We start from the raw sequence: 13,621 nt of genomic DNA, 5'->3' as shown, positions 1-13,621 counted from the left end.
AACAGCTATGGCCTAATTTTCAGAGGTGCTGAGTATCCAATGCTCCCATCTGATCTAGTGCTCAGCCCCTCTGAGAAACAGACTTTTTTAATTGATACGCCCAAATATGGATCTTGGCACCTAATTACAAGCCATGCACATTTGAAAATTTTTCTCTGCCTTCCTCTGTTTCTGACTATGTAACTGAGCTTGATATTCATATGTAATGGTGATCATTTATAATATATATAAATCACAGCTTATATTTTACATGGAAACATTTATGTCAACACCATCTGAATAACATAACTTTTGGTCTTAATCATCTTTTATTATAGTGATTCTTTCTTGGATTCTTCCGTCTCATTTTGAATTTTGGATTTCCTTATTAATTAAATGGCAGTCAGTTGAAGGACAAAAGTTAATTGCTGTCAGATACGGAAGCTGTGTTAATATTCATACAAAACATTTGGTTCCAGAGGTTTTGATCAAATTGAATGGAGGATCAAGCTGATGAGTTTTTGGTGGCCAGATTCTGATAGATTTATTCAAAAATATTATCCAACATGGGAAAAGGCATCAGTTCCTGGCCCTAAATTAAGTAGAAGGAACTGGCAAATCATACATTTTTCCTATGTTATCAATTTTAAGGCCAAATCGGTTCCTATGTTATACATTTAAGGCACATTTGTCTGTGCCACAGGGATCCCCGCTAGAATACCTGTGGTTCCATTGTGCAGATGCACAGGGACCATATTCATTCATAATGTTCTCCAAAAATGTTTTTTGAGATGAAATTTCCCATGCTTAGTCTCAGGCCAAAAGTTATTTTATGTATTTATTTTATTTGATGATCGCTTGGGAATTCTATAATGCATGAAGGGACTTACCCTAAAAATTATGAACCACCTACACACTTGTGACATTTGCCTCTTTAGATACCAAGTTCAAAGTGGATGGATTGATGGAGGATACAGAATACGAGTTCCGGGTCACAGCTGTGAACCGTGCAGGACCTGGAAATCCCAGCGCGGCCTCAAATTCTGTTGTTGCAAAGGACCCTATCAGTATGTTTCACTGATTACTTTTTTCCTAGTTTTCTTAAAGAGATTTCTCTGACAAGACCCATATTCTAGGCAGACAGCATGTACAGATCAACAGGATAAGTTACTGCCGAGCTTAGGTGCTTTCTGTACTGAGGAGGCTTTTATTCACTTCCTGCTATTTGTACTCTGCCAAAGTCATAACTCACTAGTTTCATAACAGTGTAAATCATTTCTGTTTAATGGACTTTAGTGTACCACAAAACTCTGCTCCACGGGCTGATTTCCTCTGCAGAATCAGTAAAAAATGATTGAACAAGTTTTCCAAGGCTTAGTTTACAAGTCTGTTTTTTCCTCTGGTGAAAATGTGAGCTAATCATGTACCAAGTGAAGTCACGGCAAAGCTCCCAGTAAACTCAGTGGCTGTGTCTAGACTGGCATGATTTTCTGGAAATGATTTAACGGAAAAGTTTTCCGTTAAAAGCATTTTCAGAAAAGAGCGTCTAGCTTGGCACGAATGCTTTTCCGCAAAAGCACTTTTTGCGGAAAAGCGTCCGTGCCAATCTAGACGCACTTTTCCACAAAAAAGCCCCAATTGCCATTTTCGTGATCAGGGCTTTTTTGCGGAAAACAAATCTGAGCTGTCTACACTGGCCCTTTTGCACAAAAGTTTTGCGCAAAAGGACTTTTGCCCGAACGGGAGCAGCATAGTATTTCCGCAAGAAGCACTGATTTCTTACGGTAGGAAGTCAGTGCTTTTGCGGAAATTCAAGCGGCCAGTGTAGACAGCTGGCAAGTTATTCCAGAAAAGCGGCTGATTTTCCGGAAAAACTGGCCAGTCTAGACACAGCCAGTGAGATCAGAAATGGGTTGTGTAACCTGTTACAATGGGCCAGTGGAATTAGAGGGAAGATCTTTCTTCCGCCTACCCAGAGCACTAGCTTAAATAGTTCACAGGTATTTTCGTATTAGAGGGCCATACTACAAAATGTCACCGCCAAGGTATTTAACTATTCAGATTATCTCAGACAGAAAGCTGAAGAATGCTTCTTGAACATTCCCATCTAATCTTTGTAGCCCTCCCTGAACATAATTGTTTATAGTGGCATGTTTGTCTGTGGTTAGCATTCACTGTGCCCAGCGCAATCACATTTTTTTTAATTGTAGCATTTAGGCTGAGATTTCCAAAACCACCTAAAAGAATTGGAGCATCCAATTCCCATTCATTGTAATCCAAAGGCTTCAGGTGATTTTTAATATCCTATCCTTAGTTCTACTGATGCCTCGTATGTACTGGAAAGTACTGCATCACAATGGATTTGGATAGACCTAAGAAGCAGAAACTGAGGGTTAGGTTTTCAATCCTGACTCACAATATTTTAGATACCTACCTGAACACACCTGAAAGGGGCCTGAGAGGTTGATGGCCGATTCATCTTTGGAGATAGTCCAAATACCACCTAAATACTTGAGTCACATTCCACATCCTTTTCCTCAGGGCAGGTTTTATTAAACAACAGACGAGGTAAAGCAGTGTTTCTTACACTATTCCACGGCGAACAGAGTTTAAAATGGCCACCCTTAAAGGGGCAGGCGACATTTTTTTTCTCAATAACTTTCCCCCCGACCCTTGGTGTTCCTCATTAAAAAAAATATTGTTTGGTGTTCCTCGGTCTTAAAAAGTTTAAGAAACCCTAATATAAAGACTCAAAGCAATACCAAATGCGTAGTAAGAAATACTTTCTGGCTTTTCAGCTAGCTGGGAAGGGAAGGGACACATCCTTTTCCTGACGGGTAGCCCTCCATGGCTACTATAAAAAGCCCTTCCCTGACTTTAGCCTCCCGCTGCTAAGACTAGATTGTCTCTGTTCAGAGAGGGCACTGCTTGTAACTGAAGCCACACATCATGTTATAATTTGCCCCTAAAACTCCTTCTTAAAGGAAACAGGGCACAGGAATATGCCCAGACACTGCTGGAGTAACACGTTGTGACAGTGCTGACCACTTACGGAAAATCAGGCTCTTTTCAGGTGTCTCAGGCGCCCCAGAAAAAGGATTTGCCTGAAATCACCACAGGAAATGTGGGATTGGTGCAGAGACAAGGGTGAGAATCCCTGTTTTCGGCGCACTGTGCTCATCACCAGTGCTCTTTTGCTGTTTCAGAGCCCCCGGGGCTGGTGAAGGGAATCCATGTGGCTGACTCTTCCAACTCCAGCATTTCCTTGGCGTGGGAACAGCCAGAGGAAGGAGACTTGCCCTCAGGATACATACTCGAGATGCGCCCTGAGAACTCCAAGGAATGGACAAAATGCTCTAAAATCCCCATCTCCGGTACCAGCTACACGGTGGGAGGCTTGCAGGAGAGGCAGAAGTATTTCTTCCGAATTCGAGCTGTGAATGAAGCGGGTGTGGGAGAACCAGCAGAGCTAAAGAATGGAGTTCTAGCTATGCCTCCTCCAGGTAATCTCCAGGATATCCTGTCTGACGGCAGGTCATTTCTGTTATTCATTCATGGGTCAGTGCATTTGTTAATACCCTGGTTTACAAAGCTTCACAGAGTGACTATTAATTAAGGTAATGCTCTTTGCAAGTAATAAACCAGTGACGGGCAACCTAGGCTAGTGAGTGAGTGACATGAGTGGCCATCCATCTCCGTGGGCCGAAATATTGTAAACAAAATGGTCTCCTGGGATAAGGCAGTTTTGTTAACTGCGCTTGTGTACCTAGAATTTGGAAGGTGGGCCAGTTGAATCATGGCAGCACTTGGATTGGATGCAGAGGGAGCGCATGGCTCTCATAATGCTGTATACAATCAGCATTCACCTCACTTCACGTATCCCTACTTTAAGTGCATGATACTTTTAGTAGGAAAAAAACTACGCGAACAAAAGCCAGCAGAATCTGGCAACCTTGCGCAGAGACAGTGGTAAACAAAATGTCTCATAGGCCACACCTAGACTCTCAGGACCAGCGGCAGATATATGGCAGGGCGAGTGGGGCGGCTGCTCTGGACCCCACGCTTCAATAGGCCCCGCACCAGCGCTGGTGTGAATACACAACGGGCATTGGTGCACGTCAGCGCACGCGCACGAAATTGTGCTGCCTTGGACCCCACAAAACTCTCATCTGCCCCTGCTCAGGACACAGGCGGCCCACCACTGTAGTAAAGCGAGGCGTACAGATAGTTCGGATTAGAAGCCTAATCCGAACTATCTAGTCCGTGCCGCGTGTAGCCGCGCGGCACGGGGTTCGCACTAGCCGTCTTTTAAAAATGGCGGCGCCGGCTTTATGCTAATGAAACCCGGGAAATTCAAATCCCGGGCTTCATTAGCAAGTTCGGTATGCATACATTACCCCCCTAGTTCGAACTAGGGGGTAGTGTAGACATACCCCTAGGTAGTGAGTTTGGTTTTACTCTGTTAGTTAAGGAATTCAAACAGCCAGTCTCTGGGATGTTCCTGCCTGAAGAGGTAAAAAGACTAGAAAAGCAAGATACCGGACTTGTGAGTCATGCTACATTGCAGTGATTTCCATCAGGAATAAAAACATCTGGCACTGACCAGGGGAATGTGAGAAGACAATAGCACAGAATTAGAATGTATGTTAAACGCAGCTTTTCCTTTAGGTCTTTGCTTCAGAATGGCGCTAACAATCTTCATACTAATTACTCCCTCTCCTTCCAGAGAAACACCAGGCAAACCTGAGATTTATTGTATGACCAACATAAAACAAAGTGTGGTGGGAAATAGGAACAGGCAGTGCTGTAACAAAGAACATGTGTAGTTTGATGGGAAACAGAGCCGCTGTCCGTGTGGCTGGAGTAAGGGATGGATGGTTACGGTACTTTTGAGTCGATTGCAGTGGAGATTTCAAGCAACATAATTGTTTTGGCCTAGTCAGTTGTCCCACATTAATAATTGTAAAATGATAATACTTGCCCTCTCTTGCAACTTCGTTTAAAAGAACCTAATTGGCTCTTCTGGTTGAGACTGTGTGCGCCAAGGAATTCCTCACCATGCCACTAGAAGCTGTGAGGACAGGAGGTGGGGATGTTACAAGCACATGATGATGGACCCCTTATTCTTCAGGACAAACCCCGTGCTGTAACAAGGCTAGATTGTGCTATCCTTGCATTTCACACAGTTGTCCCATTAACCTCAGTAGGAGCATCTGTGACAAGGTTGCCCCATCTAGCTGTAACAATCATACCCTAACTTTTGTTCACCCAAGCTTTGGCTTCAATGTAATTACCTCCTTGATGGTTTGAAGAGGAGGTCAGCTATCATTAAAATGAATTACTTACTCCTATTTCTTAATTTCTTTGATAGCAAAGGCACAACCTTCCTTTAAAATTGCATGTTGAAGGTGTAGCCGCTAAAGAGGAGTGGCTACTAATTGGCAGCAGCCAATTGTATTAGGTTTCCTTTCCTGTACCTATGTATGCATGTTTCCTTCCAGTACTAAAGAGCCCATCACTTCAGTATCTATACATATTTTCACCATTAAAAGAACAGACTCTCAATACCTTTCCTGTCTTGTGCTGCAATTTGTAACTTAATTTCTTAGCTGTCTTCTGCAGAAGCTAATTTTAAGGACGGCTTTTCTTTCTCCCGTCATGTTGTTTTCACTGTGCAATGCTTAAAACAGCAGGCTGACAGAGAGAAAACGTCTTTATTCAGAGGCCTCTACGATTGTAATTACTCTCTCCTCCTCTCTCTCTCCCTCTCCTTCCCTCCCCTTGTTGTGGTGTTTTGTGTTTTAGCTCCTCCTAAGTTTGATCTAAGTGCCAAGCTGAAGAGTCATATGGTGGTTCGTGCTGGGACAGCCCTCTGCATTCACGCTGCTTTTACTGTGAGTGTCCTCCCCTGCGCTACCTTAGGGAAAATCTGCACTGAGAGGTTTTTTTTTTTAGTCTAAATGTTCTCATACACATAATCCATCTTCCTCCTTTCACAGATGTGGGGGGGGGGGGGGGGGACCTGGTCCCACACGCCATAAATGGTGGGAACATCCACTGAAATTTCCTGGAGCTTCCTCACATTTCCCTTATAGATGCAGTGGAGGAATCAGGAAATAAGTACCCAGTCTGTCTCCACACTGTGCAGGTGGGCAGGAGGCAAATGGTTAAATCCTTAGCTCCATCTATCAGTGTACTGACCCAGCATGGGAGTGTGTGATGCAACCTGCTGCTGGTGAAGACCAATGACTGATTACTCGCTCCTGTGAGAATGAGGAAGCCTGGAAGGCATGAATTTCTGAGGCACAGTTCATTCCCCTGGACTTCTAAAGTAGCACACATGCCTTGGGGATAGATATAAAAGGATAATCTGGCCCTTTAAGGGCCAAATACTTCTGGTGGCCTTCCTCGCAAGCACAGCCACTCTGACTTCAGTGGGACCATTTGCCCCAGTAAGACAAGTCGGATTTGGCCCAATGGCCGTGCAGCACTTTGGATCTGTGAAGCACTGTGTAAATGCTGAGTGGGTTTAGGGCTGCATTTTAGAAGCCTTCCTCACACTGGTGAAGATGGAGGGGCAACTCCCAGAGTAAGTGCCCATCAGCATGAGGAAGAGTTGCACAATCTAGCCTTCAGGAATGGGGTGTTAATATTGACCCACCAAAATAAGCTCTAACACTTCCTGGGAGAGGCCCAGCATTAAAATGTGTGTGATTTCAGGGTAATGTAACGCTATCAGATTGAGATGCCAAACTCACCGGAGCTTTAAGAACCCTGTAATCTGTTCTGCTCAATTCCTGGCTAGAGAGCAAAGCTTTCCAAGCAGCATAATAAAGAAATGTTGTTAATAAGAGTGCACATGATTGTCACATGGGGCCAGAAAGGGTAGGGGGTTCTTTTTTTCAGTAATTGCACGAGATACCACTTGTGCTGATACACAGACAAGCCTTTCCCATTTGTTCCGATGGTTTCTTCACTGCAATGGTCTCCAGGCCTTTTATTGTAGTGTGTTACAGCCCTCCAGTGTTCTCTGTTAGGAGCTGAGAGGCACAGCAGGCTCTGTAGTAGCGGGAAATTCATGTGAGCTGCGTGTTTGTTAAGGAAATGATACTGTTTGTGGCTTTCAAGCATCTCCTAGGCTTTGAACACTCTCGATCACAACTGAGGGCAGTTAAATCAGTGGGAGCTGAGGGTGCTTGTACCTCAGAGGAGATACTTAGCACCTCACTGAATTGGGCCCTAAAACCAGAGTAACTTCACCGATGACACAGGCGCCACCCCCACACAAGTCAGTGGGAGAGTCGATTCCACAGGGACTAAGGGCTCAATCCTGTCCCTGCAGCTCTTGTGTCCGTTGTCTCTGGCACAAGTTTCAGTGGGAGTGAAGGGATGGAAGAGCAGGCCCGAAGGAAGGGCTGCAGGCTCATCTCTTCTATCCCAGCTTGAATTCGCTGCACTAGAAGAGCTGGAGTTTCCCCTGGGGGGACTCTCTTAGCGCTCTGTCTGGAGCCGAGGTGTTATCTCTATTGCACCAGCCCTCTTTCCTCTGCTGTGGAAAGGAGTTTGGAGAAGATTAAGCAGGGATAACCTCGAGGCTAAAGTTTATGTTGGAATCTCTCCGGCTGAGTCAGCAGAGACACTGCAGCTAGTGTAACTCGGGGGGAAGTCCAATTGTTTTAGCCTGTTGGAGAATCTTGACAACATCATCCTATTGAAACAAAACCGAGGGTCAGACCCTGAGTGGAGTAAACCACCATAGTTTCATTGGCTTGGGTAGAGATATGTCCATTTATATCCGCTGAGCATCTCACCTGATACTGGTAGAGGAGTGGTCACCAACCAATAGATCAGGATCTATTGGTAGATCTTGGAGCTTTTGACGGTGAACCTGAGAGGTTTGGCCGGGAGGCTGTCAAGTGCTGGCACTTCATCTGCCCCTCTCAGCACTACTGTGCTGCTCCTGCCCTCTGCCATAGAGCTGTCCCCCTCTCCCCCACCTGTGGGAGCCTCCTGCTTGCTGTGCAGGCCATGGGAAGAAGAGGAAGGGAGGGTACTGATTTCAGAGTGCCCCTCCCTCTACCCCATCTCCACACAGCAGAGTGGGGCAGGGATGGAGAGTTCACTGGCTGCTTTTGGGAGTGGTGCAGGGCTAGGGCAGAGGTGAGCCTGCCTTAACCCCCTGCACCACCACCCAGAAGCCACCTACGGTAAGTGGTGCCCAGCTGAAGCCTGCATTCTGAACTCTGGGCTCAGTCCTGAACCCCTCTTACACTCCAAATTCCTGTCTCCAGCCTGATAAAAGTAAGTGAGGATGGGGGAGGGAGGAAGGAGTGAGCAGGGGCGGGGCCTCGGAGGAGGGGCAGGGCAAGGGTATTTGGGTTTGAGGTAGATTCTGGATTGCAATTAAATTCAAAAAGTGATCTCCTGCTTAAAAAGGTTGGAGAAGACTATGGTAGTAGAGTATATTTTTCCCTAGTATTTCTACTGCCAAAATTCCCCATAAGTGCTCTCCTTGGAGTAGTTTTGTTAATATCCAGTTGACTGTATCCAAGATGCTGTTATGCTAGGTTCAGAGCTATGTGTATATACTAAAAGGTTAATTTTTACACATGTGTCTCGGTCAGGGTTCCCCTCCACCAACCGTGACCTGGCTAAAAGACGGAATTCCTACAAAAGGGAGAGAGATCATCACCAAAGGCAAGAACCACTCCCAGTTCCTCATCCACAGCACCAAGCGTTTTGATTCTGGTGTGTATGGGATCCTCCTTAAGAACGACTATGGTGAAGCCAAGTATGACATCCACGTACATGTTTCAGGTACAGTATAGCAAAAGTTCTAGATCCAGGCTACAACTGGGTTTAGACAGGGGCTGCTCTGCCATGGATTCCAGGTTCTGAGGTCTGGAAAAGGTACAAGGACATGAAATTTAGGGGTGTATGTGTAGTAGCAGAATTAACCAGACATACAACAATATACATGAGCAATTCACAAGGCAGGACCTTGGTTAAAAAGTGTTTGCTTTGAAGAAAAAAATAGAGGGGTGCAAATGAGAGGAACAACTGCTAAAGGTGCATGCTCTTTGTTAGATTTCCCACGGCCACCCAAGAATCTGCAGCTGGTTGAGGAAGTGCCGAACACCGTGACTCTGAAATGGGATCACACCCCAGATATAATGGATGACGGGCATGCTCATTACATCATCATGAAACGTGATGCTAGTACTGCCACATGGTTCACTGCAGCTGAGAAAGTCTATAGTAACAAGTACACCGTCACAGGCCTGTTCCCCGGGCGGAAATACTTCTTCCGAGTGATTGCCCGCAATGACATTGGCGACAGTGACCCTCTGGATTCCAAGGAGCCCTGGTACATCTCTAAAGACAAAGGTAAACTTGAGAATAGATGCATGTCCAGGTGGGAAAAGGGGTGTGCTTGTAGATAAGACACTAAACTGGACCCTGGAAATCTGGCTTCAATCCGCAGCTTTGCCACAGACTTCCTGTGTGACCTCAGGCAAGTCCCTTAATTGCTCTGTACTTCAGTTCCCCATCTGTAAAATGGAGACAACAATATCTCCTTTCTCCCACCCTTTATCTCATCTGTGAGCATGCAATTACATTGGGACCTCAAGGTATTACCTAGAATCATATACCTAATAGTGATAATCTCTCTGTATGTGTAAACAGAAGGTAGTTGTTCTTAACGTAAGAGAGTTCTCATTTTTTTTACTACTAAGTTGCCCTCCAATTCATCACTGGTTGGATTCAGACAGTTCCCAAAATGAATAGAAAAAAAATCTGTGAGGGATAGCAGAATTTGTGTAAGGCTGTAGAGTGCAAAAACTCCTAAACCGTGAGATATCCACAAAATGTGGTGATTATTTAAAATCTAACTTTTCTTGCTCCCTTCCCCACATCCATTTGGTTCCCTCCACTCTTAATCAGGACTAATGGACAATGAGATAATGTTCTTATTAGAGAGGGTCCCCAAACAACCCGCCACTACCGGCCTAATTTGAATCTCATTATACTGCTGTAAATATGAACTAACAGCGCAGTCAGACAAATGTTAATCAGGGGTACATAAAAGAACCATTTGGATTTCTATGCCAGGAGCACATGATAACTAGCATTTTTTATGCAGGGTAGCGGGACTTAGTTGCAGCAGTGAATTACTGTCTACCTCCCCCTGAAAATCACAGTCAGCTTTCAAGTTGCACATTTTTGAGAGAAAAGTAGAACTGAGAGCAGACTTTTGCCCTTTCATATTCCATTTTAGGATCAAGGAATTTTACCCACTTCCTCCAGATGGGAAAAGTAGATATATATTTTAAAAAACCAAAGGATTTTAAAAATGCTTTTCGGTAATGCCTGAAAAATATAGCGCATTCCTGGAGTGCACACTGCAGTTTGTAATACAGTCTCCTTGACTCTCTGCAGCATTCCGCATACTGCCAGTCCCTCAGTGCAAACTCTGTAGAGAGAGAATGTTTCCCCCCCGCCCCCCAAAAAATGTTTACGTACTTCAGTTGTCAATCATTGGTAATAATTGTATAATGATTTGCATTTCTAACGGATCATGTCACCCAAAGATCCCACACCATTTTTCAAGGTAATGACAATAACTAGAGAAATAAGGCATCACAACATCTACATAAAGCAGAAAAAATCTGACCGCTTTTTACAGACGGCGTACAAAGAATCATAGAATCATAGAACACTAGGACGTGAAGGGACCTCGAGAGGTCATCAAGTCCAGTCCCCTGCCCTCATGGCAGGATCCAGTACTGTCTAGACCATCCCTGATAGACATTTTTCTAACCTTCTCTTAAATATCTCCAACTGGAGATTCCACAATCTCCCTAGGCAATTTATTCCAGTGTTTAACCACCCTGACAGTTAGGAACTTTTTCCTAATGTCCAACCTAAACCTCCCTTGCTGCAGTTTAAGCCCATTGCTTCTTGTTCTATCCTCAGAGGCCTGGAAGAACAATTTTTCTCCCTCCTCCTTGTGATGCCCTTTTAGATACCTGAAAACTGCTATCATGTCCCCACTCAATCTTCTCTTTTCCAAACTAAACAAGCCCAATTCTTTCAGTCTTTCTGCATAGGTCATGTTCTCTAGACCTTTAATCATTCTTGTTGCTCTTCTCTGGACCTTCTCCAGTTTCTCCACATCTTTCTTGAAATGTGGCACCTAGAACCAGACACAATACTCCAACTGAGGCTTAATCAGCGCAGAGTAGAGCGGAAGAATGACTTCTCATGACTTGCTCACAACACACCTGTTAATGCATCCTAGAATCATGTTTGCTTTTTTTGCAACAGCATCACACTATTGACTCATATTTAGCTTATGGTCCACTATAACCCTCGATCCCATTCTGCCGTACTCCTTTCTAGACAGTCGCTTCCCATTCTGTATGTATGAAACAGATTGTTCCTTCCTAAGTGGAGCACTTTGCATTTGTCCTCATTAAACTTCATCCTGTTTACCTGAGACCATTTCTCCAATTTGTCCAGATCATTTTGAATTATGACTCTATCCTCCAGAACAGTTGGAACCCGCCTCCCCTTGGTATCATCTGCAAACTTAATAAGCGTACTCTCTATGCCGATATCTAAATCGTTGATGAAGATATTGAACAGAACTGGTCCCAAAACAGACCCCTGTGGTACTCCACTTGTTATACCTTTCCAGAAGGACTGTAACCATTAATAACTACTCTCTGGGAACAGTTATCCAGCCAGTTATGCACCCACCTGATAGTAGCCCCATCTAATTTGTATTTGCCTAGTTTATTGATAAGAATATCATGCGAGACTGTATCAATGCCTTACTAAAGTCTAGGTATACCACATCCACCACTTCTCCCTTATCCACAAGACTCGTTATCCTATTAAAGAAAGCTATCAGATTGGTTTGACATGATTTGTTCTTTACAAATCCATGCTGGCTGTTCCCTATCATCTTATTATCTTCCAGGTGTAGAAATTAAGTTATTTCCCTACAGTTGCATGGAAAATATGAGAAGTTAGTGCTTAAAGTTGGAAATAGAACCCAGAGGTCCCAACTCCCAGCCACCTGCTCTCTCCACTAGACGTGCTGCTTCCTCATTTGTATTTGTAGAACATAAGAACGGCCATACTGGGTCAGTCCAAAGGTTCACCTAACCTATTATCCTGTCTTCTGACAGTGGACAATGAAAGGTGCCCAAGAGGGAATGAACAGAACAGATAATCATCAAGTAACTATCCCCTGTCATCCGTTTCCATCTTCTAGCAAACAGAGGCTAGGGACATACCCTTGCCCATCCTGGCTAATAGCCGTTGATGGACCTATCCTCCATGAATGTATCTAGTTCTTTATTTGAACCATGTTATAGTCTTGGCCTTCATACAATCCTCTGGCAAGGAGTTCCACGGGTAAGTGAAAAGGGCTGGTGGAGTGGTAGGAATAATCATATTGACACATGCTACTCATTCCTGCTACTCTTCATCAAGTGTTCCCTAGCTAGGAAAAAAAAACTTGGGGGTTGAATTTTACACCAGCGTAACTGAGTTGATTGGAGTCACTACCTATGATTCTACCAGTGTGGGAGGAGAACCCAGAGCCCAGTGGGATATGTCTATCTTCACTGCTGTTTTATACATTTGGAAGCAGGTGGTGGTGAGCCCTTTGTTTTTATGTAGAGCGTTGCAGTGTCAAGCTGAAGGAGTATCAAGAGAAAGACTGGCGCCAGGCCCCCCACTTCATTGCTCCGCTGAAAAACCACGCGGTGCACCGGGGCCAGGACTGCACCATGAGTTGTGCATTCCTGGGCAACCCCCGCCCAGTGGTGACATTGTACAAGGGCAATGTGAACATCACGGCCAATTCTAAGTTCTGGTACAACTCTACAAGTGGTGTCTGCACGCTGATGATCCCTACCTGCACCTCCAAGGACAGCGGAGACTACACCGTGGCCATTGAGAATGAGCTAGGCCAGAAGAAATGCAGCTGCATGTTGACAGTGTATGGTGAGTTGAGTTCTCAACCTCCCTTTTTCCTTGGCCATGACCCTCCTCCACCCATGAGGCTACTGATTTGAAATGTTGGATTACCACACACTCCTGTTCTCTCTCCACGAAGCCATGCTTACTGTGCTGGGCGGGACAATTTCACCTGGCCCCAATGAATTACACCCTCTGCACACACCCCACTTGGGAGCAGAAGCCATCTTCCTCTGGGGGACTTTCCTGCCCGGGCAGAACAGCTTTATATTATGTGGGGAGCTTCACCATCAGCATTTCTTGAGGAGCGCACTGCATGAGCACTGGCCGCACCATCCGTTTTTGAGCTTTGCTGTTCCTTGGCAATCCTCGCTTCAGCTTTCCCTCTGTGTTGATTTCATTGCCTGGGCTGAGTCGGACCCATTATGAACCCCAGCAGAGCAGGTGCAATTACCTAGAGATTTCTATGCAGCGTTCATGAAAGACCTGATCATGCTGCCCATTTCCATACAAAGACATTAAAACCATATTTACAGTAGGGGGACAACAGTGGCATAGCTATGGCACTGTAGATATCCTGGCCTAATGCTGCAGTGTTGATGCATCCTACACTAACAAAAGTGTTGTTTTCCATCGATGTACAAACACC

The 13,621-nt window shown here is 44.8% G+C and overlaps 1 protein-coding gene across 1 annotated transcript in view; it reads left to right on the top strand.

The window, feature by feature from the left end:
• The window catches only part of IGSF22 (immunoglobulin superfamily member 22), a 53,917-nt gene that overhangs the window by 33,767 nt on the left and 6,529 nt on the right, over positions 1 to 13,621 (top strand). Inside the window, exons 17-22 of the mRNA XM_089778663.1 lie at positions 918 to 1,046; positions 3,186 to 3,482; positions 5,785 to 5,873; positions 8,604 to 8,796; positions 9,067 to 9,366; positions 12,673 to 12,999. Of these exons, the coding sequence (XP_089634789.1) occupies positions 918 to 1,046; positions 3,186 to 3,482; positions 5,785 to 5,873; positions 8,604 to 8,796; positions 9,067 to 9,366; positions 12,673 to 12,999 (1,335 nt within the window). The remainder of the gene's footprint in view (positions 1 to 917; positions 1,047 to 3,185; positions 3,483 to 5,784; positions 5,874 to 8,603; positions 8,797 to 9,066; positions 9,367 to 12,672; positions 13,000 to 13,621) is intronic.

This window comes from Pelodiscus sinensis, chromosome 5 (genome assembly GCF_052426305.1).
Source record: "Pelodiscus sinensis isolate ZL-2025 chromosome 5, ASM5242630v1, whole genome shotgun sequence".
Taxonomy (NCBI): Eukaryota; Metazoa; Chordata; order Testudines; family Trionychidae; genus Pelodiscus; species Pelodiscus sinensis.
This window is presented reverse-complemented; position numbering and strand designations above follow the sequence as displayed.